This window comes from Brachyhypopomus gauderio, chromosome 2 (assembly GCF_052324685.1).
Source record: "Brachyhypopomus gauderio isolate BG-103 chromosome 2, BGAUD_0.2, whole genome shotgun sequence".
Classification (NCBI taxonomy): domain Eukaryota; kingdom Metazoa; phylum Chordata; class Actinopteri; order Gymnotiformes; family Hypopomidae; genus Brachyhypopomus; species Brachyhypopomus gauderio.
The window spans coordinates 24,193,800-24,221,772 of record NC_135212.1 but is presented as its reverse complement, the minus strand read 5'-3'; the positions used below and the strand labels follow the sequence as shown (position 1 = coordinate 24,221,772).

General features: G+C 42.4%; 5 protein-coding genes across 7 annotated transcripts; 3 read left to right on the top strand and 2 right to left on the bottom strand.

Moving 5' to 3' along the window:
* Positions 1 to 73: 73 nt before the first annotated feature.
* On the bottom strand, positions 74 to 6,141 carry ighmbp2 (immunoglobulin mu DNA binding protein 2). Its single transcript, XM_076992225.1, has 15 exons — positions 5,774 to 6,141; positions 5,443 to 5,612; positions 5,097 to 5,292; positions 4,681 to 4,778; positions 4,406 to 4,569; positions 3,981 to 4,181; positions 3,609 to 3,756; positions 3,330 to 3,504; positions 2,607 to 2,789; positions 2,376 to 2,494; positions 2,123 to 2,217; positions 1,791 to 1,914; positions 822 to 1,694; positions 535 to 734; positions 74 to 328 (listed from the first exon to the last, which is right to left on the bottom strand). Exons 1-15 carry the CDS (start codon positions 5,848 to 5,850, stop codon positions 131 to 133), a joined length of 3,021 nt encoding a protein of 1,006 aa, XP_076848340.1. The 5' UTR covers positions 5,851 to 6,141; the 3' UTR covers positions 74 to 130.
* Positions 6,142 to 6,350: 209 nt separating this feature from the next.
* Positions 6,351 to 10,569, top strand: agk (acylglycerol kinase). The gene is made up of 15 exons (XM_076992219.1): positions 6,351 to 6,604; positions 6,848 to 6,887; positions 7,176 to 7,255; positions 7,373 to 7,448; positions 7,548 to 7,640; positions 7,721 to 7,753; positions 7,840 to 7,934; positions 8,134 to 8,203; positions 8,293 to 8,372; positions 8,495 to 8,552; positions 8,645 to 8,792; positions 8,911 to 9,008; positions 9,115 to 9,185; positions 9,309 to 9,393; positions 9,530 to 10,569. The coding sequence occupies exons 1-15, from the start codon at positions 6,495 to 6,497 to the stop codon at positions 9,659 to 9,661; spliced, it is 1,269 nt and encodes a 422-aa protein (XP_076848334.1). The 5' UTR covers positions 6,351 to 6,494; the 3' UTR covers positions 9,662 to 10,569.
* Positions 10,076 to 18,919, bottom strand: dennd11 (DENN domain containing 11). Of its 3 annotated transcripts, none has more exons than XM_076992212.1 (10): positions 18,357 to 18,919; positions 17,767 to 17,866; positions 17,383 to 17,541; positions 16,225 to 16,381; positions 15,568 to 15,706; positions 15,150 to 15,281; positions 14,651 to 14,801; positions 14,221 to 14,289; positions 12,784 to 12,975; positions 10,076 to 12,593 (listed from the first exon to the last, which is right to left on the bottom strand). In XM_076992212.1, exons 1-10 carry the CDS (start codon positions 18,727 to 18,729, stop codon positions 12,581 to 12,583), a joined length of 1,485 nt encoding a protein of 494 aa, XP_076848327.1. In that variant the 5' UTR covers positions 18,730 to 18,919; the 3' UTR covers positions 10,076 to 12,580. The 3 variants fall into 3 exon arrangements, with proteins under 3 accessions (XP_076848327.1, XP_076848326.1, XP_076848328.1); XM_076992211.1 differs by having other exon boundaries at positions 10,076 to 12,311; XM_076992213.1 differs by having other exon boundaries at positions 10,076 to 12,975.
* A 286-nt stretch (positions 18,920 to 19,205) lies between these two features.
* On the top strand, positions 19,206 to 23,018 carry wee2 (WEE2 oocyte meiosis inhibiting kinase). The gene is made up of 12 exons (XM_076992210.1): positions 19,206 to 19,383; positions 19,713 to 19,975; positions 20,056 to 20,258; positions 20,365 to 20,419; positions 20,592 to 20,761; positions 20,914 to 21,035; positions 21,130 to 21,276; positions 21,369 to 21,473; positions 21,582 to 21,667; positions 21,983 to 22,153; positions 22,308 to 22,456; positions 22,617 to 23,018. The coding sequence occupies exons 2-12, from the start codon at positions 19,715 to 19,717 to the stop codon at positions 22,774 to 22,776; spliced, it is 1,629 nt and encodes a 542-aa protein (XP_076848325.1). The 5' UTR covers positions 19,206 to 19,383; positions 19,713 to 19,714; the 3' UTR covers positions 22,777 to 23,018.
* A 309-nt stretch (positions 23,019 to 23,327) lies between these two features.
* bida (BH3 interacting domain death agonist) lies at positions 23,328 to 26,208 on the top strand. The gene is made up of 4 exons (XM_076992223.1): positions 23,328 to 23,567; positions 23,873 to 24,185; positions 24,870 to 25,003; positions 25,471 to 26,208. The coding sequence occupies exons 2-4, from the start codon at positions 23,906 to 23,908 to the stop codon at positions 25,657 to 25,659; spliced, it is 603 nt and encodes a 200-aa protein (XP_076848338.1). The 5' UTR covers positions 23,328 to 23,567; positions 23,873 to 23,905; the 3' UTR covers positions 25,660 to 26,208.
* The last annotated feature ends 1,765 nt before the right edge of the window (positions 26,209 to 27,973 follow it).

The following is a 27,973-nucleotide window of genomic DNA, read 5'->3' as shown; positions in this document are numbered from 1 at the left end:
ATTCTTATGGCCAATTACTGTTATGTTACACACACCTACCTGTCATGTTTAAAAATACACATATAATCCAATACATTATATCATGAATTTATTGGTTTCGATCTGATCAGAATAAATACGGCGTACACAGTCAGTGATCTTTCTCTTTTGGTTTAGTCTTTCTTTGAGATGCCATGTCCTTGAGTTTGGTGTCTAGTTTGCGTTGCAGGTAGGCTTTCTTGTGTGGCTCCATGGACCTCTCCTTCTCTCCGCTCCCAGCGTACAACACTCCTTCTCTGCTTATTCTTACGCGAGCCTGGACCTTTGCTTTGTCACCGCAGCCGTGCACCTACAAGACAGTTTTGCCTGTTCTAAATAAGGACTCAAATGCTGACATGCCTAACAGCAGCTGAAAACGAGCCAGGAGCCAGTTATTGTTATGTCTCCATGCAACAGGTGTGTGATAGCTTTCATACATTATTAGGAATGGTAGCAGTGATAAATAAACCCTTTAATGTACCATGTATGTTCAGACGTGATCTTGAAACACATTACCTCAGGGATGTGGTGACTCAGGCAGTACTGTCTGTTACAGTGGACACACAGCTGTCCCAGTGTGAGCACACTGGCCTTGCACTTCACGAAGGCGCACACACTGTCTGCTTTCACCACAGCGGCGATCAGAGCATCAAAATCGTCTTCAACTGTAGCAGCTGCAGCTATGTCCACGGCCCCTGCTTTCACTTTCCCCTTTCCTATGAGAGGAACACAATAACATGATCACAATGATGGTACGAAGTGATCCCAGCAATAAGAGATGACCAAGACATGAGACTACAGACCCTTAGCAGTCCCCTTGTTCTTCTTTGTGGTTTGTCCTTTATTTTCCTTCAAATCAGTCAGCTGCTTTTTGCTCAGGTTTTTTTCTTCCCGTTTTTCCTGCTCCCGCCGCATACGCTCCAGATGCAAGCTTTTCAAATCGAGAGTGCCCTTTGCAGGTTGCCTGTGGGATTCCTTCTCCTGCACACTCTCTGCAGTCCGGCTTTCTGGTCTTGTAGACTCTGCTTGCTCTGCCGGTTCCTCGGCTGGTCTTTCTAGCTTTGGCTCTGGTCTGGAGACAGTGACCCGCCGCTGTTTGCCTTCACCCTGGCTCATGTGTTTCAACCCAAGCTCTTCAGAGAGCTGGTGGACCAGCAGACGTTCGTGAGGGCTCAAAGAGGGAGGAAACTGAAGCTCTGCCTGGTTCTGGTCCTCCAGAAAGACGAGCAACTGCTGCCTGATCTCTTCTTTTCTAATCTGAGACTCAGGTGAATCATCCATTTTGGTTTTGAGGTCTGATGTTGCTCTATGGCCATTGTGATGGGCAGTAGATAGTGCTTTGGATAGGTTGTCACCTTTATCTTTTTTCTCCAAGCCTTTTTTGTTCTTGTTCTCTCCTTTCTTGTCTTGCTGGTTTCGTGCCTTTGGTCTGGTGGATGAAGACTCTTTAACCTGCACGTCCTTGGAGTGGTCACGGCTGTAGTTGTCTGGTACCAGGTCCTCCAGGTACTCGAAGGCTGTGCGAACCTCCCCGTGTTCAGACATGTAGTCCACCAGTGATCTGAGGAAATCATGGTTTCGCACAGTCTGAGAATCACACACCACCACAAGCTGACGCCTGGCACGTGTCACTGCAACATTGATTCTCCTGTCCTCTGCAAGAAACCCGACCTCACCTACAGGGTCAAAGCAAGATGATTACAGCAGTGACCATTACAGACAGGTACTCTTGTCCTTCCAGTTATTCACAAGTGACACAAATGCTGCTTCACCTTTTCGGTTTGATCTAACCAGGGATAGCAGCACAGCCTCCTTTTCTCTGCCCTGAAATCCATCCACGGATTTGATCTCAAGCTCAGGGTGCTCATTTGAGAGCTTCTGTCGCAAAAGGTCTACCTGAAATATGATCAATGTTGAGTAAATTAGCCCTGATGGCCAAAATGAATACATTGAGGAAGCATTATCTACAATATCCATAATGTTATAAAAACAAATATTAAATTATATATATATATATATATATATATATATATATATATATATATATATATATATATATATATATATATATATATATATATATACACTAAATTAATACATCTACCTGTAGATTGTAAGGTGCAATAACTGCTATGTCTTTGGTCTGCACCCCTGCCTCAGTCAGGGTTTTCACATGAAGTGCTACTATGTCAACCTCACCTGTTGGGTTATCAGAACAACACATGTCTATCAATACAAAGTAAGTGAGTAGGTCTAATGTAAAGCTTGTAGAAAGTATTTGACAATCAGGCTATTTCAGTCGAGACGGATAACATTTTATATTAGACCTAACAAGGGATTTTAGATTCTATTTTTACCTCGATTGCCTTTAGACTGCTCATCTGTGTTCTCCATTTCATTCAGACCACACCCAGCTGTGTCAATGAGGAGCAGAGGCATGTTCGTCTCCTCAAGGTCAGCAACTCCTGCCAGGTCTCTGATCAGAAAAGCATTCCTATAAACAACTGGACAGGATAATGGCCACTCCTGCCTCTCCAGTATAGCTGTCTATCTGTTCTTATGACTTAAGTGGATCAGACGTTACATACTTCAACAAATGCTTCTCCACTGAGGGATGAGCTGTCAGCTTTCCTTGGTACATCTGCTCTGAGGCCCACTGCATAATGGCACTGTTCATGCGGTACTGAGTGGTCAGCATTCGGACTACTGAATCTCCGTATATCTGAATCAGCCGCTCCATTAGACTCACAGAGAGACCTTTTGCTGCAGCTCTGCGGAGGCAATTAACAATGAAATATGAGATCATGAAATACTGCTGCAATTTATATGGCAGAGTACCAAAGACAATCTGCCACCACAAAGCATTTCCAAAAACAAGTGCTTTTATGCCGGTTATAATATGGTATGGGATAAACCTGATATAGATGAATGGTAAAATGCATAGGATCTAGAATGGACTGGAATGTTATACCTGTTTGTAATAACATTATACAATCTACGATATGGCTTTATTAATCATGTCTGAGGAGCATCATGTAGGTGTCTGAGGAACAGAAACTAAACCCACGTTAGTTGTGACTAATGTTAGCACTTTCAGTATGTAGCAGCATCAGAACTAAAAACAATCCTGAGTAATATCAAAATGATTCATATCACATTGGATGGAACTGTGGTGAATTCTGAAAATGTATAATCAATTCCTAACAAACCAGAATGAAACTAACCTGTGATTTCAAAGATTTACATACTTAATAAAGACTGTGTATAACAAAATGGATACATAAAACCATATGGTTCATATTTTTACTTACTTCTGGGATTTGACTGTGGGTGGCAGCTGTTTGTAGTCACCAGCCAGAATGCACTTGCGTGATTTGAGCAGTGCAATCCAGCAGCTGATCTCCAGGGCCTGACCACATTCATCTATCACCACCAGGTCAAAGTGCTCGCTGGGCAAATACTTAAGTGGACCATCATCACTGGCACCTGCATAAGGAACATTTTCACAAAAACCCCTTGAGAATGATAAAACCATGACTCTGTTGACAGGGTTTAATGGGACCATTTCTTTCACCCAGGGAGCTGCTCACCCGCGTTGGTTGCCAGAATGACACTAGCTCTCGTCAGGATTTGTGTGATGGCCATCTCTTCCCTGGATCTCAGTTCTTTTCGTAGTTCACTTATTTCTCGCCTCAGGCTGCTCCGATGCCCTTTGTCACGCGCTTTCTTCATCTGACCCTGGGACCATATTACAAGACCAACATGCTTCTAATGCAATGTATAGAACATGATGCTTTCATCTGATAACCCACCGATTACTTCATGCCATCAAATCGTAGTCAACGATGTCAATAAACCCTGAATGCAAATTGCACCACTCATCCAAAAAAAATGAAGTGAAATGAGAATAAACGTGAGAGACGGATCGTTAAGCACGAGGTGAAAGTATGAAAAAAGCGTACAAAGGCTTTATCCATGTCGGAGCGAACATCTGCGATTATGTTGGTGCTGTCGCTCTGGGCCAGCACAGCGTCCAGCGAATGTCTCTGGATGGACTCCAGCAGGCGGGCAGGATGTCCGAGACGCAGGACCTTGGCCTTGCTCTTAGCAAGGCGCTCCACCAAGTTATCCACTGCCACGTTGGAGGGAGCGCAGCACAAAACCTGTGAGGATTTCCAACAGTGGAACATTAAGATGTACCCATGGCATCAGAGGTCAAACTAGTGCAACTAGAACCACAAACATTGGTGGCAGGTTAATCCACTAACAAATTGCTGCCATACTACCTTCATAATTATTCACCTGAGCATTTCACTTTGATCTATAGACTTTAATAAGCAAATAAGAATCCACAAATGTTCCTCTAAGAAATACACAATTGCTGTACCTTCTGGCCTTGTTTTACTGCCTGTAGGATCACTTCAACCACCGTTGTGGTTTTCCCAGTCCCAGGGGGCCCATGTACAATGGCTACATCTTTCTGAGACAGTGCAAAGTGCACAGCCTCCTGCTGAGAAGCATCTAATCCCTTATTGATCCACTCTAAAGCATCTGCATATTAAAGCCAAAACACGTCAACAAGCATTTTACTACAACTCAGTTTTCGCACTGTGTGAATCACATTTAACTATGTTTGACACAGAGAGACTACTGAACACTAACTTTGATGTGGCAGAGTTCCAGGTTCTGAATTCCCAAACAGCACACTTATTAGACGGGCAGCAGGACCACTTCTGTACCCATTCAAGGAGTTCAAAGCTCTGCCAAAAATTAAAAATGAATTATCAGAAAACTATTGAATGATGAATTAATTATTGTTTATTCATCATTACTCATCATTTAAAAACCTTTCAGGTTAAACTAATGAAATAACCTGTTATTAGACAGTGTCAAACAGGTTGATTAAATTGACCTTTAATTAAAGAGTTTCTTAAGATTTGCTTAAAAAAACATCCAACATCAACCAAACATACATAGAGAGTTTAATGCTGGCTAAACTAACCATCAAGTTTTAGAGAAAATTTCCAGCAAAATCACACAACATATCAATTAAGTGGAGTACCACAAATAAAACTCACTTAGTTAACCGTTGGTAAGTTACATCATTTGCGAGCTTCATGATATTGTACAGTCCATCACTTTCCAAGTTCAGGCCATCATGAGTATTGTCAAAAGCAACTGTCACCGAGGTCTGCACAACACGGGTCACTACTCCTGAACTAAGCTGATGTGGCTGGGCACATCCTTCTGATTCATAAATACCCACAATGTCACCTACAACAGGACACAAACAAACAAATACATTATATATATATATATATATATATATATATATATATATATATATATATATATATATAATAGCCAGTTTCACACAATTTAGCTGACATTTTATTCTAATGCGGAAACAAGATGTGGTCTCACCGGGTCCAAAACTGTTGCTGGGAAGAATGGAGGGTCCAATACTCTTCCTGGGCTCGAACACTACAAGAAGTCTACCATGCATACCTGTCCTCTGGCTTCCAATGGTAAGCTTCAGGAGACACACTCCTTTCTGTTGTAGGTTTTTCAGTGACAGATTCTTCTGCCATGCCCTAAAAATGACAACGCAATGCCATTCTCACCACCAAACAATAGTGTGGCCAATATTTGCACTGACCGACCCATTCTAATCAATATCACCACAAACCTGTGTGACAGGTCAGCGTGACATGCTGTAACTGCCCAAGTCCACCGCATGTCTGAATAAGCTTACCTAGTTTCTTCTACCTCAGCCCCTTTTTCTTCTTGTAAGAGTTCAAGAGTCTTGGAAACGAAGCTTTCGACCTCCATTTTTCTTTACTGGGAATTTTACACAAAAACGACCCATTAGATACATTAAATACGGCACAGGTTAGCTGGTTTATTCTGCATGTTGGTATGCCCCTGCTCTCTAAGCTAGCTAGGACAGCTAGGTCTCTAGCCAAGTTAGAAGATATCTAGTTATGCTTAAAATTTATAAAAGATATAGGAATTGACAGTGGTCATTCTTTTACGTGGACTAATTTATGCCTTTTTCTGCACGTCAGAAATCGCTGAAGTAAGAAGCGCTCCAGCCACAGAGTTCACGGATCTGTTCACACCGGTCCGCCCCACATTTCATTCCCTCCTGCAACTGTACATTTGACATTCATCCTAGGCTGCTTATTTCCCATTAAATAACCTAAAATTACAAAAAGCTGCCACTGTTTGTATCTACACAATTATTACAACATTATTAACTCTATTCTATTGTAAGTTGTTTATTTTATTGTTTGTTTCTCGAGTTTTCTCTTTGCGTGGGAGGACAGAAATGTTCGTTGCACCGGTCATCATGCTTTCTGAAGAATGTCAACGCTGCAGTGGGTTAGATAGCTTTGCTTTTACATTATTTTACATGGTTCCTTTGTTTATCTGTCTTGATAGCTCGCTGGTATAGAACATTTGTTATCACGACTATGGCCCGTGTTATGAAAGTGGTACGGACTTTAAGAAACCATTGGAAGAAGTCTACGTTTGCTGTATGTGTTTTGTCCTACGGCGGGCATTGGCTGTATGGAAAGCACTGGTTAGTGCCAGTTTCTCATCTCTTACTACACCTGTATCCATCAAATATTACTCAAGACTTTAGTATCTCGGTCTCGCTTAAAGTACTTGTGTGTAGGCTGATTTTTTAAGGGGGGTGATCTGTGTAATTATTAGCTATAGCTTTTCTGATAACATTTCAGGTTGTAGCTGTCCTATGGAACTTTGGCAGGCTACATAAACTGTTATACATTATTGCATTCACAGCTGTCATGTTTTTCCTTAGTGACAACGTGTTGCGAAGAGAGGCTTGTCAGGAGGCCAGGGTTGGTCATGTTTTTTTAAATTAGATTAATATTCAGGACCTATGTGTCATGTGTATAGGAAAGTTCAGCACAGGTCTTGAAGGGCCAGCCCAGCGTCAGCACAAACTTTGTAGCAAACTGATTTTATGAATCAGACATGTTTGAATACAGAAATCATTCAAATGTGCTGGACTCTGGTCTTCAAGAACCAAAGCTGGCCACAACTGGCTTAGATTGTAAAAATGCAGACCAGTATATGTATGTCATGATAGTGTTCTAAAGCTTACTGTAGCACTGGTTAATTCACAGGAATTTGGCCAGAAATTAATTGGTCCTCAGGAGGAGGTAAAGAAGGCCACAGTAATCCTGAATCCTGCAGCAAGCAGAGGGTGAGAGTTCATATTTTTTTTATCAGTACACTCATGATCAAAGCTCTGCTTTGATTTGCTAGTCAAACTTTGTGTTGTCGCTACTGTAAGTAAAATGCTGTAAATCTTCTCCCATAGAAAAGCCAACAGTCTTTTTGAGAAGAATGCAGCTCCCATATTGCACCTTGCTGGTGTGGAGGTTAAAATTGTAAAGGTACTGGAGATAGCTATTTAGTGTGACTTTCTGTATCTTTGTAAATGTATTAATTCAGATATTTATTATTCACAATAAATATGCAATTCTCTTTTATAGACAGATTATGAAGGGCAGGCAAAAAAGCTAATGGAACTATTGGAACACACGGACATGTTGATTGTTGCTGGGGGTGATGGAACATTACAGGAGGTACAGTGTAGTTCTACTGTAAGGACACTGTTCATGTAAACCTCCTGTGGTGGTGGTTTCATGACTTATTTTTTGTTCAGGTGATAACCGGCTTGCTCCGAAGAACTGATGAGGTATGTAGTAATGATAGAGCTACCTTTGTCTGTTATAAGTATGTACAGATATACACCCGTTTATGTGCTCTTTTGTTCAAACTCAGGAAGCTTTCAGTAAATTGCCCATAGGGTTTATTCCGCTGGGCTCTCATAACTCCCTCAGCAAAACCCTGCATCTAGCCACAGATGACAAAGTAAAGTAAGTGCTCCTATTATTTTTGCAATTCAGTTTATCAGGTGTAACCCCGGATGAGCTGGGTTGTCTCTGTCAAAATGAAAATAAGCTCTGGAGTCTTTAGCATTAATTTGCTTTGTTTGGTTATTTGATACCACTTGTGTGTCAGCCCATGATGTACAAATAACAGAATCAACTGTGCAAATATAAATGTGTTTTTCAGACGCATCACTTCAGCCACGCTGTCCATTCTGAAAGGGGAGACGGTGCCACTGGATGTCCTGCAAATACAGGTATAGTCTGCTGTCATAAGGGTCAAGGGTCATTCGTAAGCATGTCTCTCTCTTATCTTGTCTTTATTTTGTTGGTCTTTGTTGGTCAGAGTGGCAAGGAGCAACCTGTCTTCGCACTCTTGGGTTTACGCTGGGGGGCATTCCGTGACGTTGCATCTTCCATCAGCAAGTATGTTCTCCACGTTAGAGTAGGAACAATGTATGGAAACACTGACAGTATTTTTGAAGTACATAAATATGTCTTAAAACTGTCTTTCTTTAAAAATGTGTTTTCTTCTGCTTCTCGTTAAGATATTGGTACCTTGGTCCATTGAAGACTCGAGCTGCACATTGGTTTAGTACACTAAGGGTGGGTGTTGTATGGTGTGTAATTGATGATACATTTAATAAATATATTGATTTGAATGCCAAAGCAACTGAATTGATGTCCTGTATTTTTAGGAGTGGCCACAGACTCGTCATGCTTCACTCTCATATTTGCATCCTGTCCCTCGGCCTCCAGAACCCCCCACTGATACGCCCTCACGACCCAGCCTGCTCTACCGCATTTACCGCAGGCTTAAAAACTACTGGAGGCCTCCGAGGGAAGGTGGAGTTGCAATGATTTGATCTGCAATTATTTATTAATTTTTTTATCATATGCTGAAAGGCTTTTTATCATATGCTGAAATGTCATTATGGTCCTTGTGTTTTCGTGATTGTTCCAGAGCCCCCTGTAGAGGTGGAACCAGAGAGCTGGGAAGAAAAACAGATCTCCACCATGGAGCTCACAATAAGCACACACAACAGGAACCCTGTAAAAAGAGTGAGTTTTTTTTTATTAGTAGTATTTTCTGCAGTGATTTTTAAACATGTTCATAAATGCATAGACTGCACAATCTGCACATATTCTCTTCACCTCCTTCCGACAGCGTGAAGATGATTCCCTGGTGCTGTCTGTTGAACCAGACACTCTTGGGGTCGGCCAATTCATCATTGCTGGGTAAGTCTTTCTTTTTTGGATTGTGTAAAAATTATAACAGGAATTCACAGGGCATATTTGATGACTTCCTGTTAATTATTTTGGTGGCTCATGATCTGTTTCTGATTTGTGCGATTGTGGCAGGACTAAGAAAGCTGATGAACCACTGACATGCACAGAAAACGCAGTTCAGACAGAGGCCAGCGTCTGCCATCTCAATTTGCCCCATGTAAGAAGATTTTGACTTTCAAGTATTATAAATGTATTTTCTAGCACTGTAATCTATTGTAAATTTATGTTGGAGTAGTCCTGTGTCATCTCTTGGTAGCCCCTCCTGTTCATTCCTATGCTGCTCCTTTCCACAGGAGGGCGCTGGCTTTTACGACATTGACAATGAAGAATTTGAGGCCATGGCAGTGGAAGTGAGGCTGTTGCCACGGAAACTGAGGTTCTTTTGCAGTAAAGAGCGCAGAGAGGAGCTGGCCCAGGAAGACTGAAGGCCGTGCCGACTCCCATGTGAGGGAGAAGACAGACCTGGCTCGCTGGCTTAGTTAACTTTCTCTGTTAAGATGTTAATTCCAGACCATCACAGCCTTATGACCTGTCTGTAAGGAATTTTCAGTGGTGTTAATACTTATCCTGAAAGATGAATATGGTTTTTTTTGTATAGAAAACATCATTCATGTATGTTACATATTGTACACTAGTATGTACCAAGGTCATGAAGACAGAATCTCCCAGCAGGCATCTGATCGTGTCAGAGACCTCTGAGGACTCTGATGAAAGGAAAAGTCGAAACCTCACTTTGAAACTGCTTATACCGTAAACTTTTTACAGTGAAAACATATTAGACTAACTTGTATTAAAACATAAGCATACGAAAATGCAAAAGTAATGTCACCAGTAAAATATAAATCAGTAAACAGAAATGTTTATTATTTCAAAATGGCAGTAAATAAGATCCAGTGGCTTTAGACCAAGACACATGCTGCTGCAGTCTGTGGTGTGACAGGGAAGTGTTCAACTATTGCCAGAGTCAGTTGAGTAGAACTCAACATTCCTCCAGAGAATGTGTGTGTGTGTGTGTGTGTGTGTGTGCGCGCGCCAGTCACTGTTGCTTAGTCAACACAAACCAAAAACACTGTTTAAGCATCCTTATGTGTGAGAATTCCACCTACGCAAATATGTTAGATGGCTTCGTGTTGTACATTCCTGGACACGGATGACCCCAGAAAGATACGACATGGTTAAGTCGAACATGTAAAGCTAGAGGGGGAAAGTTTGCTAAGAACATGAGAGACAGAGAAATGAGGAAACGATCACATCATTTCAGTCTCAACATCTATTGACAAAATTTCACAGCAGTTACATGTTAACTGAAATTTTCAATTACATGTTTTTTTTTTTTTAAAGAAAGCTCAGAACCCTCTCCTTTCATCTTTGTCAAATAAGTGCCTGCACTCATTAACATAAGAAACTATTGCACAGGTTGAAAACCTATAGCATTTTTGTGAATAGAACATAATTGTTTCGAGAAGTCAGTGTCATTAATGAACATATATGTGTGTAGGGTCTTCCGTTCCACACGAGAATAATTGTCACCCAGTAAAGATCTCACTTAAACGAACGGCCATTGCTGAAATATGGGCAAATTGGAAATACATCAACCAAGGCTCGATCAAAACAATGGAGTCTTTGATGGGTAAGGACTAGTTAAGGGCTTTTCACCCTCACAGCCATGCAATGACTAACAGTGTTGGCTCCACAATCCAGGGTCATCAGAATCGAATTGATAAAATGGTGGTATGAAAACACACACAATCTTATCTTGCTAGGTAGCATCCACAGACCCAGTAATCTAGCTCTGTTGAAAAGTGCCTGAAAATAGCATTGCCAATCGCAAATGCATTTCAAACACAAAAGCCCAAGCTTACGCATACAATACAGTCAATGAAAGCTTTAAAGAATAATGCAGCATTTACTGAGAACTCTGGACAGAATCACATTCATCTCCTCCCCCGAGATTGAAATGAAAACTTGAAAGCATCACCAGACATATCCATGTCGATATGCACCAGATGTGCGTGGCATGGTGCAGGAAAAAATGTACAATAACTTACAATCAATACCATTAGTGACAAGAGTATAAAGGCCTGTACAGCACAAATACATAAACACCTGTCCTCTGTGTCATTAGTGTTAAGACAATAATCCATAGATCATATCATATATAAGATTATGATAGTCATAAGGGTCCAACTGAGGACTCTAGAACAGAGACACCTGATGAGCCTGAACAGAAAAAGTGAGTAAGATGATCAGTGAAGTGGCTTATAAAGGTTCAGTCTCATGCCGTTGTTGAAATAATGGAATCTGCCATGTTTAGCCACGTCTTCTGAGGCTACAGACAGGGCAGCCAGCTCTAGAGATTTCAGGGATTCAGTATGATTCACATTTGAAGAGGTGTTTGAAATGTGTAATGGAACAATACAGTAGCAGAAAGGTCTGTCCTCCATAACGATTGATTTACAGCATGAACAAAAAGTGAGCCAGACCTCGCCAAAAGTCATTGTGGTCCTGGAGACCCGCTGAGACACCCAACTGATGCCTTTCTGAAGGATTCTTTAGGACTCCGATATATTATGTGCACACATACATTTCTGTGCTTACATGTTTTCTTTGTTCCTCACAATGTGAGGTCTGTACAATACGTCCAGGCATAATGACTGACAATAAACATCAATGTAGAAAGAGAAGCCAATACAGTCGACCTTATGGACACTGTTTTTGTGAGGAGAAGAAAAAAAGTGAAAAACTTTCACAGTGAAAGTTTGCTTGTGGCATATCCTGGTGCCCCACGTACAATGAGTGACACTCATAAGTAAGTTAAATAAATACTGCAGAGAAATATGTCATTTCTTCCCCAATACAAAGATTCTAGCCAGGCTTTCAGACAGGTTATTCCAGAATTCGGCTGTGTTGCCGCTGTGCAGCAGATGCGGTCTTGACATTTGCCTTGTGCCACCCGACAGGAGACCAGGACTGCACACGGGTGCACACGGCTCCACCGTTAGTCTGTGTGGTCCAGGTGAAACACACCGGAAACCCAGCAGGGGACTTTACATTAGTTCCCCACAACACTGCTGGCTAGAAGAACAGAGTCACAATTTCAGCGCCACACAATGACGGTTGGGAACAAGGAGGCACGGAGATCAGTGGGTTTTTTTTCAGTATGTGAAAGCACGCATAGCAGTGAAAGAAACCCTGGGAAGGATGTAGAGCATACACGCACAGACACACAAGCAGACAACAGACATCAGAAGGGCTGTAAAGGCAGCGGAGTGCACCAATGCCTGCAGAGGGATAGTGCCCTGGGCCGTTGGCAGTGACAGGGGATCCAGCGTTGCGGCCAGGGCTCAGTACTGGCTCCTGAGGCACCGGGGCCAGGCCAGTGGAAGAGAAAGAAAGACAAACAGAAAGGAGAGCAGCGAGTCAGCCAGTGTGTTCCTGCCAAGGTGGGTTAGGGGCTCCAGAGAGAGTGTTGAGAGAGAGAGAGAGAGAGAGAGAGAGAGATATGAGGAGAGAGCGGAGGAGAGAGCAGAAGTCTCTCTGGCCTTACGGGCAGCAGGGATTGTCGATAACCAGCATGACGTCGATGCCATAGACCTCCAGCAGGTCCACCAGGAAACCACGGTCACCCTGTGGGTCCAAGCCCATGGCCCGCACATGCTCAGCAGTCAGTGTGGGATCAGCGCTGCCTGCTATCTCCGACAGGGTCTGGAAAATGCGGTTGTTCTGCTCCATAAAGAACCTGGCATGGGGGTACGGGTGGATTCCTTACACACTGTCTGCTTTAGAATTGGAATCAATAATGCATCCAAAAATAAAAGTCAGTAGCATTGCAGGAAATTGCTAATTGCCCTGCACTCTCTCAGTACTAGACATTTCTGGGTAAATAATTTCTTGGTGTTTACAGCTCTGTGGGGCAGCATTCTGTGTATTGAGTCTCACACAATAACGTGTATTTAATGATAGTTCATGGACAAAATAAATCTCCTGCATCTCTGGCACAATTTTAAACACCCCAAATGCACTATAAACATAGGTTTCCTCTTAAGGAATGTGATTTCTTGTCAAGTAAATTTTGTAACACTGTATAAGATTTGTTATATCTGAGAACAAAACGGTCTGTTCTAATCAAGCTTTGTCACGTTTATTTTTTGCCATTCAGGACCATTACTAGCACTGGTCAATAACAGATATTATGGTACCATGAAAATACTGAGATATTGAATTTTTTCAATATCAGCCAGCACCATATCAGATTTGTTCATATTTGGTCAGTCTATATTAAATGTCATGTAATGTAATATTTGTCATATGCCAGCAGAAATTCTGCATAGCAAATTAGCATGCTTTGTGGAATATTAATCAGAATGTTTATATATTTTACATAGTGTATACAAAAGTGAATGTGTGTGTGTGTGTGTGTGTGTGTGTGTGTGTGTGTGTGTGTGTCTTGGGCACCAGGAACATGCCAAGCTAATTCCCCATGTTGTGAGGGAGATATGAGGTAAACACATGCTGATGTCAGTGCTGGAGCAAGCCAATCATAAAAACTTGGGACCAATCAAATAAGACAAGGAAGTGCCGCCTTTAGAGAATCGTGCAGGGTTTTTAAGGCCACGCACTACTGTCAGCCAGTCAGTGCTTGCTTGAGACAGACCTCCTTTGATGCAGTTAATTTTTATATTATAAAGTAAAAAAAATGGTCATATTCTTTATCCTCAATCTTAAATGGGAGATGGAGAAGACTCTGTCATGCCTACACCAGGAAGAGCAGAATGAAGAGCAAAAAGAAGAGCCCTGGCTTTGCTTAGCCAGTGTGCTATGCCCTTAGTGCTGTGTGGTTTAGCCACAGGCCAGTGGTTTAGCTCATGCAGACACACAGACTTCCAGATAGTCTCGTGTCCTAATTTAACCTAACCGATAAGTTTAAGTATAAACAAATGAAGATATTCAGCTCCGACCACAGCAAGACGTGCACGTCACTTACAGAATGAAGAGGTCTTCCTCGTTTGAGGTGCAGTCTCCATTCACCTCCTGAGAATACAGCAGCAGCTGTCTGCACAGTAAAGGTTGTGGCCATCACATGATTGCAAGTTAAAGTTTAATTTGTGTTGTTGTTGAATGCAGTCAGTGTCCTCAACAGAATTACCGACCATGCAGTCACACATGACTATAGATCTGTAGTACATCCGGATATGCTTGACTGTAACAATGCTGCCCTCATTATCCAATGCAGAAATATTAAAGGTCTTCTTGTCTAACTGTTGAACATTATACATGACAATTTATGCAAAGAAGAGCCTTCTGCCTTATCTGAATGCTTGAACTACATTATGCATGCTGTAGTGACCAAATACATAAGATATCGAAAGTACACTACAAGCGTAACAGTTTACAAGATTTGAGTTGTACGGTACCTCTGTTCACTGAGCTTGCGATATTTCTCCCGGTCAGCATTGTTGATTCGGAGCAGGGGTTGCAGGCTCTCTCTGTGTGTCTTTACGTTCTGGTTATCAATGTAGACATCATATAGCTCCTTCTTCTCCTCAAAGATCTTCTCTGTGGTGCCTAGACAAACGCACGCATATATAAGGAAACAGAAACGATTAAAAAAGTGCTTTAAAAATTGAGCTGTGTGATGTCATTCAAAAGAACAAGAACAGGTATGTTGGCAATAATATATACAAAATATAAGGAATGCATGTTTCCGTTTGTCTACAAATTACTTTTTAAATTTTATTTTCTATGAAGACCATCACTGGGAAAAGGAAGACAAGTGAGAGCTGAATAACTGGGTGTCTTTACAGTGTCTGTCTCTGATGAACACACACATGAGCATAGCTTTAACATTCTTGTTCTGCATTAGATTCCCTCCCCAGTCTCTTTTCTTTTGCTGAACCATCCAGAGCCACTCACAAGCTACATAAGACAGTTCCGTCTCCAGAGCCGTGATGTCAGCCACATTGATGTAGAAGAAGGGGCGGAACTCTGGCATGGAGACTCCAATCCCGGGGATGGACACATTAGCCAGGCAACAGCAGCAGTACACTGGGAGCACCATAGGGGAAATGGGAAACAGGAACAAGGCTAATCACATGCTGCAAAAAAACTAACAAAAAAACCCACACAGGTCTGCATGTGCCACTGAAACTATTAAAATGACAAAGTCAACGAATTACAGGATGTGTGTGCAAAATGCGACATACATGAATTAACAAACATTCAGTTGCCTGTACATTGAAAATCTGCATATTAATAAATATCATAGCATCTATTAGCACGTTCATTTGATCTGCAGATGGGACTGTTGTGTGACTGATCTCTCGTGTCTCACCCCGGTAACAGACCACGCCCACCGGCGGTGGGGAAAAGATGAGGATGCGTTTCCTTAACAAGGCGAATTTCCACAACACCATGATCTGCTCGCCGAAGAACCGGATGAACTGGGACATGCAGCCTGCTGGATGTGTGATCTGACAGGAAGTGGACAGAGATGACCATCTTGAATAATCTGAAATTCAAGCTCACTGACAAAAAGGATGAACTACATTCAGCAGAATGTAGCAGAAATGTGATTTGAGTGTCTGTGTGAGGAGACAGTGCCCTTGCATTAACACCCAAGAGACAGTCATAAGATTAATGACGAACAGCCTGCAGTGCATCAGTTAAACTCTACCACTGCAATAGGCTATAGAAACACAGAAAGGGTATGTTACCAAGCCACAAAACAACTATCTTCCTAATTTCACAATAGAAGAAATGTGGCCGTAAATCAAATTTGCACCCTGGGCAAAGTGAAGAAACGTGCTTTGTCTGCGCTGACTAGACAGATTTTTTTTCTACGCTTATAAAAACAGTCCACAATAAAATGTGTTGAGTAAATCAGGATCTATAAATTGTGGGACAACTTGCAATTTTCATCACAAGGTCAGACTAACAGCTGATTTGGTGGAAATGTAATATTAGGTAAAGGACTTCCATGTTCTCTTACTTTCATCTCTGGATGCATGCAGCGGTTCACCATGGTCCCCAGGGCACTGGTGGGGCAGGCTGTGACCAGGCCGTTCCCTCCAGAGGGAAGAACGGCCTTCTTATCCTCATAAAATGCCTCTAGAGGGGAGTACTGCCCCGGACACTGGAGCTGGTGCCTAGAGTCAAATATGAACATTCAGATCAATATTCAGTATTGGGATCAAATATTGATTGATTGATTGATTGATTGATTTATTTATTTATATAGCGCTTTACAACAACCAACTAAGGTGACCAAAGCACTTTACAATAAAATGAAATTACATTAATATACAGTAAAAACATCAGGAATGCATACATCGGAAGTATTGTCAGAATACTTCTCAAAATCAGTCCACTACATGGTATTAAAAGCCTGTTCAAACAGAAAAGTCTTAAGCTTAGATTTAAAAGGTTTCAGATCAGAAATTAACCGAAGATCTAAGGGAAGATTATTCCAAAGTCGGGGTGCAGCTACAGAGAAAGCCCGATCACCCCAACGCTTAGATCTAGTTCTCGGAACGTCTAATAAAAGACGATTCGATGACCTCAAGGATCTCTCGTATTCATAGTATAAATATATTCATATATATTCATATATATATATATATATATATATATGAAATATATTCATATTTCATATATATATTCATATTCATATATATGAGTATTCATAGTATAAATATTCATAGTGCTCCTACAACAAGCTTAACGTTTCACTGAAAAAGGGCTTGAAAGAACAGCGATGTGGCTTCACATGGCATCTGCACACTACACAGATGGAGCGTTATTCCCTGATTCAAAAGAGTCATGTAGTTAAATGAGTCAAAAGATCTCATGACATCACTCGTCTCTCAGAGCTTATGCTAAATACATGATAATATAATGAATACATAAACAGAGATGAGGCTGTTTATGTATTCATGATGGAGGTGCTCACAGAGAAAAACAGAAAGCGCATGAAGGGATGACACACACAACAGGATACTCCAAGAATTTTGTTCAGATAAGCAACACAAAAACAGATCTGATTCGTTCATCTCACCCGGACCTCTAAACATGGTCCAAAATCTTACCATAGCCCAGAAGACTGGCAACCTTCCTGGGAAGGAAACTGTGGTTGTTTACAGGTGCTTACCTGACCTGGTTCTCTAGGAAGTGCATATACCGGTAGAGCAGGGTGTAAGAGGGACACAGAATACCAACAGACTTCATTCGTGCCCCTCTCTCTAGCTCACTCTCCACTGGCATGTTGGCAAAGCATGCCAGCCCAAAGTAATTGCCCTTCCGGAAATATCTAAAAATACAGTAAAAAATAAAATAGCTTTGTAAGGTAGAAAATTAACTAGACTCTATATATACACACATCTTACACCATTGTACACACACAGAAAAAAATACTATATAATTCCCTGTGTATATACAGAATACTGTACAAGTCTTGATATACAACTTTATATATATATATATATATATAATTATTAGTACTAAATAATTTTCTTATCTCAAATCCGATTCCTACATGAAATCGTTGGCGATGCGGTGAGACCCGCTGGCCATAGACTTGAACTCCACCCCATCCAGGTTTATATCCTCAGGTAAACACCATTCCACCATGTTTCCTGTTGATGACACCATTAGGAGAGCAACACTGCATAAGTACAGGTCCAAGATGCGGTCACTCTTTCTTAATGCTTCTTGCATTAAGGCACAAGGAGTACCTCACCCTCAAATGTTCCTTTCTTAAACTGTGTCATAAACACGTACTATTAAAAAGGGGGAAGTCAGAGAGTGTATTAGTCACCGCGGTGAGTAACAAAACTCTCACTAAACTCACTTCTTGATGAAAAAAAAAGTGATCCAAATGACAGCATCTTCCAAATACCGATTCTTCTCAAAATTTTCTGGGTGTTTCGTCTAAACAAACTCGCTTGCTATCAACAGCTTTTATGGTACAAGTAACAGCATTTGAGAGAGAAGAAACCCAGAACAAATATTAGCTCTTGTGAAATATAAGCCTTGAAGCCACTGAGCTTTTGAAGTGTGTAATCTAATATCTGTCCTGATGCACACGCGTGTTCCCATACACTACTGGGGAGTACTACCGCTCACCCGATCTCGTGTCAAACGTGACCACGAACACAGCAATTATTTGGTCCTTCTCTTCCCATTCACTGATCCTGCGCTCTTTAACCGACAGTCCAGGGAAGGCGCAGTCCCCTTCCTCGTCGGTGGCCGAAGCATCCCGTTCTGGCCCGGCCCGTTTTGGAGGAGAGCGTGTGATTCTAACAGCTGGTGCGCCACCTCCTCCTCCTGAGGTCGAACCCCAGCCCGTATCTGCGCCATCTCTGATCGGCGGACGGCAGTGCGGTGCATCGCCGACTAAAGGGTCCTCCCTTTGGGGAGACGGAACCGCGGGGGCCGGTTCGGCCGGGGGAACCTCCTCCCAGTCGAGCAGCGGAGCACGATCGGACTGCTCCACCATCGCGCGTCCTGTGCTGCCAAGAGAGAGAGGGGGAAAAAGTCGTTTCGTCGGTATCTATCGTCTTAAATAATTCGCGCAGAATAGAAATAGCTAGTTCTTCCTCTGAAATAAATCATAGCTACAAAGGTTTGATGTACGTGTCGAGTAAGAGGAAGAGCCCGTGTGCGATTAGGAGATGTGCACTGTTTTGATGACGTCACACACTTCCGCTCACGTGTTAGATTTCGGCCACGCCTCCCACTCACCTTACGCAGCGCAGTGTACGCGTTATAAGTAATATAATTTTAAATAAGAGTCGTGTTTAACTACAAGGGAAAAATAATTGCTCCTGCTGGATTAGAAAAGTCAGCAAAAATCGTCCAACACTTCATGCAAAATATTTCTTAGACTGCAAAATATTTCTAAAAGACATACCTAATTTAAAGAAATGGAAAACCTTTGGCTGAATGGGTGTGGTTTGCGATTAAACAAGCCAATGACTTAAATACTTGGCTGCCGCAACAAACATCTCCAATTCATCTGTGAAATGAACCCATTCGCCAAAGTGGGTCGAAAGGGTGATTGGCTGGAAACGTGTTAGTGAAATCATAGCCTAACGTGCGAAATAGAAGCGTGGGAGACGCTTCTTACCGTAAGGTCCAGTATCCAGAACCGGTGAGTCTTCGAAGTTTCACAGTGCATATTTCATGGATTCCGATATGATAATCTTACATTTAAGCTCCTAAACGGTACCAAACAGTCACCTCCATAAAGATGTGACCGTTTTCTTAATTTTTATGGATTTGTAGTTAGAGATGCCTAATTCCCCTTAGTGAAGTGTCCAAATCCCAGAGTCCTATTTAAGGATTTCCTTAAATGAATAAATAACTAAAAGTGATTTTCAAGTGTGTGGTAGAATGCATATCAGTTTTAGCTTAATGACATATGGTTATCAAAGTAAATCTGAGAGGGTGGAAATGAGGGCCCTCTTGCCTACTGGACAGGGATGGCGGGAATGAACGAGAAGGCTATGCAGCAGCGTTTGAACTTCTCCAGCTATGGGGAGGAGGACAGCAGTGATAGCAGCGTAGAAGACTGGGCACCCAGAACCGTTCCGCAACAAAGCCCCTCTTCCGTTTGCCGAACCCCACGAGTGCAGCGCCACCGTGCCTGGAGTGTTACGGTGTCCCCGTCCGCTCCAAGCTCACCCATACCATATGCTGCATGGAGGAAGCTCCGACTCTGTGATTCCCCCAGCACACCTAAGGTAGTGAAGTAGCACTCTGTGTGTACCTTCAGGCCAGCTGCAGGTCATGGATGTGAACAGTTGCTGCTGTTTTCCCTCAGAGTCTGCTGTCAAAGTCAGCCCTGCCCTATTCGAGCAGCCGGCCACGACACAGCCGGAGTGTCTCGGGCCTGCCTGGTGCCTGCGATCGTGCCCCTGCTGTCAACATTAATCCTTTCACTCCAGACACGGCACGGAGGAGCAGCAAACACTACAAGAGGAAAAACTGTAGGAGCGACTGTGATGATGAGGACGATGGGTACAGGTACCGCCGTCGTCTCGTGTCTGTTGGCAGACATTTTTAGGCGCACTGCTTCAGCTTGCAGGGTGTTGTATGATTTCCATATTAAAATCTGCATTTATCTGATCAGGTATAAGGAGAGTCATAACTCATCTGAAGATGAAAGTTACTTCCTCCCATCAAAGGTATGTTAAAATGATGGTGCAGTGTTTGGAAACCATCATCCCATCAGTTCCCCAGGGTATCTTTTTAGCATCCTTTGCTGCTGGCCTACAAAGGCCAGCCGTCTACAGCGAAATCACATTATTAGGTCTCTCCCCTGTTCCTTTACCCGGTCTTCCATTTGTCTGCGCTCAGAGGCCAGCAGTGCCGGCCCTCATGCTGTCACGCTATGAAAGCGAGTTCCTGGAGCTGGGCCGGATCGGCGTGGGCGAGTTTGGCGCCGTGTACTGCTGCGTGAAGAGGCTGGACGGATGCATGTATGCAGTCAAGCGCTTGCGCAGGCCGCTAGCGGGTTCCGCCAACGAGTGAGTCACAGCTGCCGGGCCCCCGTAATGCCAAAAAAGAGGTGTAATAACTGAGGTGTCCGTACAAACTGCTGCACTGTCCAAGTCCACTGGTGTTAAGTAGATGAGTGTCTGTGTGAGGATGCCTTCATGCCTTTTTGTTTTGGATGCAGACAGCTGGCCTTAAAAGAGGTGTACGCCCATGCCGTGCTCGGACATCACCCACATGTTGTACAGTACTACTCTGCTTGGGCTGAGGACGACCACATGATCATTCAGAACGAGTACTGTGATGGTATGACAGTTGCTTGGTACAGTTGCTATAGCATCAAGTTGTAGACTTTGTCTACGTGCACTATTTTTTATTTTTTTAAGGCCAATTTTTATAGGTGGGAGTCTTCTTGATGTCATCACTCTGAATGAAGAGCAGGGAGAGATCTTTCAGGAGCCACAGCTGAGGAACCTACTGCTTCAGGTCTCGATGGGGCTTAAATACATCCACACCTCAGGCCTGGTGCATCTGGACATCAAACCCAGTCAGTTGTTTAGTCCTTCAGGACTCCTTTCCTGTTGTGTAACCATTTGTATTTCTGCAGAGTAGGACATGTGCTTTTTTTTTCCTGTCCAGGCAACATATTTGTTTGCCATCGGCCCAGTTCCAGCATCAGTGAAGCGGGTGACAGCGAAGAGGAAGAGGACAGATACCCTTCATCAGGGATAGTTTATAAAATTGGTAATTCTCTGAATTTCTGAATGTGCTTATGGTGGCTGTGTAATCATGCATTGTTACTAATATTAAGCAGTCTGTAACCGGGTCAGGTCTACACTTTTGTCGTCACAGGTGACCTGGGTCATGTCACATCCATCTCCAGTCCTCAGGTAGAGGAGGGCGACAGCCGCTTCCTGGCCCGTGAAGTTCTGCAAGAGGTACAACTGATTATTGTCTGATTGCCTTCCAAATCCCTTATAACAATTTATGTCCATACTGAGCCCTCATCTTGCATTTTGTCAGAGCAAATCGGAAATTTAGTATAGGCAGTGGTAAACTTACAAAGGAATTCATATGGCTGTTCATTTCTGATTCTGCTTTATGATCTTTATACTACAATAGATTTTCTGAAGGTCATAGTCACCTGGGCCATAGTCACCTGATGCTTCATTGCTAAATTTTTGACACTTGAGTAGATGTATGAGTGTTGTGTACTGTAATTTTACAGTATGTGGCCTCTGCTTGTCCTGTAGGACTACACTCATCTGCCCAAGGCAGACATCTTTGCCCTGGGCCTGACTGTGCTGCTGGCAGCAGGAGCAGCCCCGCTGCCTCAGAATGGAGATGAATGGCACCGCATCAGGCAGGCAGAGTTGCCCAGCCTGCCCCAAGACCTGACTGCTCCCTTAAACAACCTTGTACAGGTGCAACACAGTAATTGTAGTTTAAGGACACTATACTGCCATTCTAATAGATGCCTGTTATGTTTATGCCATTTGGCTCAGGCTCAACATAAACTATTGGTAATGAGATTCATGAATTATAAACCTTAATGAATATGCTGCCTATATTGGACAGATGATGCTCGACCCTGATCCCGCAGAGAGGCCGTCTGCATCTGTGTTGTGCAGGCACCCAGTGCTATGTAGGGAGAGATCTGCAAAGCTAGCTGCACAGCTGCGCAAAGAGCTCAATGTGGAGAAGTTCAGGACAGCCATGCTGGAGAGGTGAGGGTCTGGGCTATGCCTGCCTTGAAATTAGTATCATTTTTTAAAAGGCTGGATTTAAGTGTGTCTGCCATCAGAGGGCACTGTTGTGATGCATTATGGAACAGTTTAGATGTGATTAGTCATCCTGGATTAATTCTGTTGAATCTTTTACTGCCAGGGAACTTCAGGAGGCTCGGTTAGCAGCTACATTGCCCCAGCAGTCACCTCTCTCAGCTAGACAGACCAGTTCTCATGTGGACACACTTCCTAGACCAGGACGGAGGCTAGTGGGACGAACTAAAGCTCGCTCCATGAGCTTTGGTGGCCTTGGGCACTGACTTTTTTAAATTTTTAATTTTTTTTTAATTTATTTTTAATTCGTGTAGAATTGGACTCCTGGAATCCATGGAACCAACAAGTGTGAAGATGGGATTTTTTTATTTTTTTTTGGGGGGGGGGGTTTGTTCAGCAATAACTCGGCCTCAATTTTTCTAGTCTAGAAGCTCTATAATTGCTTTTTTAATTTATAAATTTTTACTTGAATGGCTTTTATTCGTGTAAATAAACATTTTAAATGGTATATTGAAAATTATTGACACCATGCCCATAATTGATGCATTACGTAAGTTGCATGACGCGTTGAAGGAAGTCAACGGGGGGGGGATTTCCAATAGCACCTTACCACTTCTTTTAACTTTGTTATGGAGGTAGGCAAAACAAACAAACAAAACCCACAATTGTTGGACATGTGGCGTGTCGGAATTTTAATCCCTGACTATCTATAGACCCATCTCCATCGTCTTGATGTCTGTTGGGGAAACTGATCTTAAACATTTTTGCGTTCTACGCATCCCCAACCCGACATGGTTCACTCCAGTCACGTCACGACGTCTATATAAGCGAGGTACACAAACACTCGACGTACCGGCGTGTATCGCTCCTGTCCTAACGGAGTGCGCTTATCTTTCGTGCTTTCTCACCCGTGAACTTTGTAAACTGGAACTGACCCATGAAGTGCGTAAACTCGGCCCACTAGCTAGACAGCTAAGCTACATGTCGGGTTAATTAACCTGGTTGTGTCCCCGAAAAGCCGCTTTACTTCACCACCACCCCACAGGACGGAGCTGAGGTGAGTTTCACAGCTGTATTTTTGTGTTTAGTGTCTTATATTTTAACTTAAAGGTTTTAAATACATTTTAGAATTGTGCAGTGACCAAATGGCTCGATAGTTTACATTAGCTAACGTTAATTAGCTTGGTTAACTGGCCAGCTAGCTAACATAGCTGCGTTAGCTAACGTTAGGTTAACGAGGTGGGATCATTTTTAATAACCGTACACTCTTAAAAACATATCAACACGCTAATATAGCCGATTTTAAACATCAACGTATCGATGTCCAGCTGATGTTCTGTTGTATGGCTGGATTTGTTCCAGAGGAACGAGCGAAGCGGCTCCCACGTCTGTGCCATGGAGGTCTATGAGAGTTTGGACGGGTTTTCTCCAGACTGCCTGTCGCTGATGTTCCTGACGTTCCTGCACCACCGGCCCTGCCGCAGCGAGGAGCTCTGCAGGGAGCTGGCCGAACTGGACCGGGAGGTTCAGACGTGTCTGCACGTACACTACGACTGTGGTGGTGGTGGTGATGATTATGATGATGATGGGTTAGAAACGGACGGACACTCCACCCTGACGTCCCTGAGAAGCGTTCAGCAGGACTATTTCCCCCAAGTTCAACTTGGATTACCGGGTACGAACAAAACAAGGACGTGTGTGTAAAGAATATCTTCACACTATGAAGTGATATGAGTGACGCTTTACCCAAGTATATTTCTAGACTGCCTGTGCCACTGAAGGCTTCAAGGTCTTTTGTCATTCATTTGTGTGCAAATTCGTAGTCACATTTAGCCCAAGTTGTACATTGTATTCATTAAAAGTAGTGAAGTTAATTGATTGTGTGGTCCATGTATTTACATCTTACATGCATTCAATATTTTATCCAATAGTTAACATTCATAGTAAATTGAATTGTTGGTACGAATGTTGGGTCATTTGCTCGAATATCACTATTTTACATGTTTGCCAATTCTTCTGAATACATTTTTGTGCTGAGCTTAGTTCTGTTTCATTGATGGTACTGTCTGAGATCCTTCATGGACGGTAGCATCAATGTCCTTTCTTAGTTGTAGCCTAGCAGTTGGAATGTGTCTTTCGCAACCTAGACAATTAAAACTGTAATGCTGCATTTTATTATGTAATATGGTTAGGAGGAAAAAATTGTCAAGGCTGCAAAATGTTATATGAATATTTCATTATTCAACATGTCATTTAATGCAGATAAATCTCCGACATCAGGTTAGAAAGTTCTTGCAGTCCTGCTTTTACACTCGAGCATTACGTACCATTGATGTACTAATTTTGTGTGTGTGTGTAGAAAATGCTCAGGAAATTGAGGGTGTAAGAGAAGTGGCTGCAGAGATCATTAGGATTGCAGATGAGATCAATCAGTCCATCATCTCTCAAGCTGCAGAGAGGCTGACCAAGAAACTCCGCAGCTCCCCCCAGAATGTGAGTTATATCTTAAGAAGATCCCACACACAGTCAAAACGTACTAATGTTCTGGTCACATGGCCTACAATGAGTAGTAGGCCAGTCTCAACCCAGCAGGAATGCTGACTGCTGCTGTTAAAATTGACGCAATTTGGGCTTGTTTGATATTATCATGAATCACATGCATATTAGATTTATTTTTCTTTTCTGAGTGGCTATTTTTGCAGAGTAATTTCATACATTTGATTTAGTAATGTACATGCATACACATTTAGTAATATAGTTCATAAATCTGTTTCTTTTTGTTTTGCAGCATACCAACTTAGAATTTTAAGTGACAAGATATTTGTAGACTTTGTGCTGGCAAGCTAACCCGATCCACTTGTACATGCAAGGTTGTTACAGCACTCAGTTTGCTGTATGGTGCCTGTCTTTTGTGAAATTGTACTTTAAGTTTAAATAACTTGTTTTGTGGTTGTTTTCAGAACTGGAAGAATCATCTTTCCCAGGGTATAGACAGCTTACTGCAGGAAGTCCCTGGAGTCCAGACTGAGCAGGCAGTGATGGCACTCTCATTCTCTCTGGTGAAGGCAGCGTGTGAGGTGGCCCCTCGCCTGCTCAGGGGTCTCTATTATGCCCTGATGCAGCACGTCTCGTTTGCTAGGCCCAAGTGATCTATTGCAGTTACAAGCAACTTGCTATGATCTATTTATTTTTAAAAAGGTAGTTACACCTTTTTCTGGAACCAGTATGCACTCTCTTAGCCGCATGGTTTTAGAAAAACGAGTAACATGAGTGCAGTGATGTGGTCTGAAACTAGTGTTCAGGCTATATTCCCAGCTAGGCCAGCGTGGGGTTCTTTGGTGCATATTAAGCTCTTGAGGATTAGAAATGATGGCATTTCCTTTCAAGGAATCCAGTTAGTTATTTCTGATGGTTGTCTTCTTGAAAACAGTGACTTGTATAATCTGATCTGCCTAGTGGAGATGATCGATCACTCTGTGTGTTTTGAGAGAAGGAGAAAGATTTGTAACGGGAAGTGATATTATATGTGAAATCACTTTGCCGGTCCTTTTTCTAACAGATACTTGTGAAAAGTTATTTTTGTTTTGAAAACTTCCTTTTTGCATTGATATTGTACATAATATACCATTTCTACATGTTTTGGAACATGCTACAAAATATATGTATGCTCAAACAAAATTTCATATTTCAATATACAATTTTTCAGTGTCTGTGTTCATTGTTGTAGAGGTGGAAAACATCCCACAGGTAGGGGAGACTAGGGACATTTGTAACATGGGGTGGTTGTAACACCTTGAATTCCTCCAAACAGAAATGAGCTAGAGTGATTTGCACATGCTCAGTTAGACTGTCTTCTTGCTATCAAAAAAGGAGCCACATTTGAAACTCCCAGAGAAGGTAATCACCAAAAGTGGGGGTTTTTTTTTGGTAAAAATTTTACTTTTCTATCAGAGGTATTTTTTGGATACTGTCCTGAGATCAAATATCTATGAATCCAAACAAGTATTATTAGAATCACTGTTTTGTAAGCTAAAATTAGAAATGATTTAACATGTGGCCAACTAGCAGTCAGGCTCGTTCACATGAGGTGAAATCATAACTGGGGATACTGGGACGATTGTAACGCCTTGTTACAACCGTCCCTGAACCAAGTAGTCGGTGATAATGACCATTTATGATCTGACAAGCATTGTGAAGAGTGCCTTTTCCCTGGCTGCAACACCATCAAATATTCAGGCAGGGGTTGTGTGCCCTGGAATTTGGCCTTTTAAAAGAGATATTTTAATGACAGCGAATTTGCACCATCCCTAGTCACAGATCACCCACTGCCAGCAGTGACACCACAGGTTCCATCTTCCACTGCAGCTGCAGTGAATGCAGTTGCATGTATTCCAGCTGCGACACCCACTGTGGCAACGGTGGCATCCAACACATCACTTGCAGCATCCTCCCCATCACATGTGTGGTGCCTGAGCCTTCCCCTCTTTTGTCATGTGGTGTGAAAGTAATCATTAAAAAAGAAATTTAAAAACTATTTAAAAAAGAAATGAATAGTCACAATAACGTGAATAATAAATAATTTTCAGTTTGACTATTTGATTAAGTAAATTTTTGATGTTACAACCATCCCTGTACCTGGGGACGGTTGTAACATTGGCATAACTGTAAATAAGTTTTGCAACCTGTACATATTTCATAAACCCACTTATATACATTGTTTCAGTAGCTGACACATTGAAGTTCATAATACAGCAAATTGGCTATTCCAGTGTAAATGGTTTTTGATTTATTGGAAAAATCACAAAAAGTGTTACAACTGTCCCTGGTCTCCCCTACTGGATTCATAAATCAGTAACATTTATGCAATTTTGCAAAGTGGGTTAATAAAGTGGGTCAACTGCTATACAGATGAATAAACAAATGGCAGTTTAGTTAAAACAAGAATCTGTATGCAAGACCCTTAATATCTCCAAGATAGAATTCTAACTACTGTACATGGCTTACCCCAACAGGATGGCGGGGTGGCAGTTCCTTCCCATAAACAACCACTTTATGGTTTTTATAGTTGTCATCAAGGTCTCCATGGCCCAGGCCCATGAGAGGGCCCAGGCCCATGAGAGGGAGCAGCCAGCCACCCAGATGCATGGCCCTGTAGAGCAGGCAGCAAAGCTGCAAGTGTCCTGTGAATCGGGTAGCCAGGGAGCGTAAGCACCATCTAGACATTTGGAGTATTTGGTCAGATTGTACACGTCTACCACAGCACTGGTTAATGTGGGGTACTTTCTGATCCAACATTTAGCACCTGGGTATGGGGGGTGATACTATTAGGTGGAGGAGTTCAAGTTCATATAATCCAATAGTTACAAAATATGACACCCTTATTGTCGTCTCTCCAGAACCATGAACTCAAATATTTCACAATTTGACTACACCATGGTGCTGGTGAATTTGATCTGATGCTTT

What these genes read in the sequence shown, in the direction of transcription:
- ighmbp2 (XM_076992225.1), bottom strand. Translation starts at nt 5,850, where the DNA reads ATGGAGGTCGAAAGCTTCGTTTCCAAGACTCTTGAACTCTTACAAGAA. An exon ending in CATTCTGGCAACCAACGCGG is followed by an intron (nt 3,505 to 3,608) that starts GTGAGCAGCTCC and finishes TTCCTTATGCAG; the next exon opens with GTGCCAGTGATGATGGTCCA. An exon ending in GAACAAGGGGACTGCTAAGG is followed by an intron (nt 735 to 821) that starts GTCTGTAGTCTC and finishes TTCCTCTCATAG; the next exon opens with GAAAGGGGAAAGTGAAAGCA.
- agk (XM_076992219.1), top strand. Translation starts at nt 6,495, where the DNA reads ATGGCCCGTGTTATGAAAGTGGTACGGACTTTAAGAAACCATTGGAAG. An exon ending in AATCCTGCAGCAAGCAGAGG is followed by an intron (nt 7,256 to 7,372) that starts GTGAGAGTTCAT and finishes CTTCTCCCATAG; the next exon opens with AAAAGCCAACAGTCTTTTTG. An exon ending in TGGAGGTTAAAATTGTAAAG is followed by an intron (nt 7,449 to 7,547) that starts GTACTGGAGATA and finishes TCTCTTTTATAG; the next exon opens with ACAGATTATGAAGGGCAGGC.
- dennd11 (XM_076992211.1), bottom strand. Translation starts at nt 18,729, where the DNA reads ATGGTGGAGCAGTCCGATCGTGCTCCGCTGCTCGACTGGGAGGAGGTT. An exon ending in CACGTTTGACACGAGATCGG is followed by an intron (nt 17,867 to 18,356) that starts GTGAGCGGTAGT and finishes TGTCATCAACAG; the next exon opens with GAAACATGGTGGAATGGTGT. An exon ending in GGGCGTGGTCTGTTACCGGG is followed by an intron (nt 15,282 to 15,567) that starts GTGAGACACGAG and finishes TGGTGCTCCCAG; the next exon opens with TGTACTGCTGCTGTTGCCTG.
- wee2 (XM_076992210.1), top strand. Translation starts at nt 19,715, where the DNA reads ATGGCGGGAATGAACGAGAAGGCTATGCAGCAGCGTTTGAACTTCTCC. An exon ending in GATGAGGACGATGGGTACAG is followed by an intron (nt 20,259 to 20,364) that starts GTACCGCCGTCG and finishes TTATCTGATCAG; the next exon opens with GTATAAGGAGAGTCATAACT. An exon ending in AGGACAGCCATGCTGGAGAG is followed by an intron (nt 22,457 to 22,616) that starts GTGAGGGTCTGG and finishes TTTTACTGCCAG; the next exon opens with GGAACTTCAGGAGGCTCGGT.
- bida (XM_076992223.1), top strand. Translation starts at nt 23,906, where the DNA reads ATGGAGGTCTATGAGAGTTTGGACGGGTTTTCTCCAGACTGCCTGTCG. An exon ending in AGTTCAACTTGGATTACCGG is followed by an intron (nt 24,186 to 24,869) that starts GTACGAACAAAA and finishes GTGTGTGTGTAG; the next exon opens with AAAATGCTCAGGAAATTGAG. An exon ending in TCCGCAGCTCCCCCCAGAAT is followed by an intron (nt 25,004 to 25,470) that starts GTGAGTTATATC and finishes GGTTGTTTTCAG; the next exon opens with AACTGGAAGAATCATCTTTC.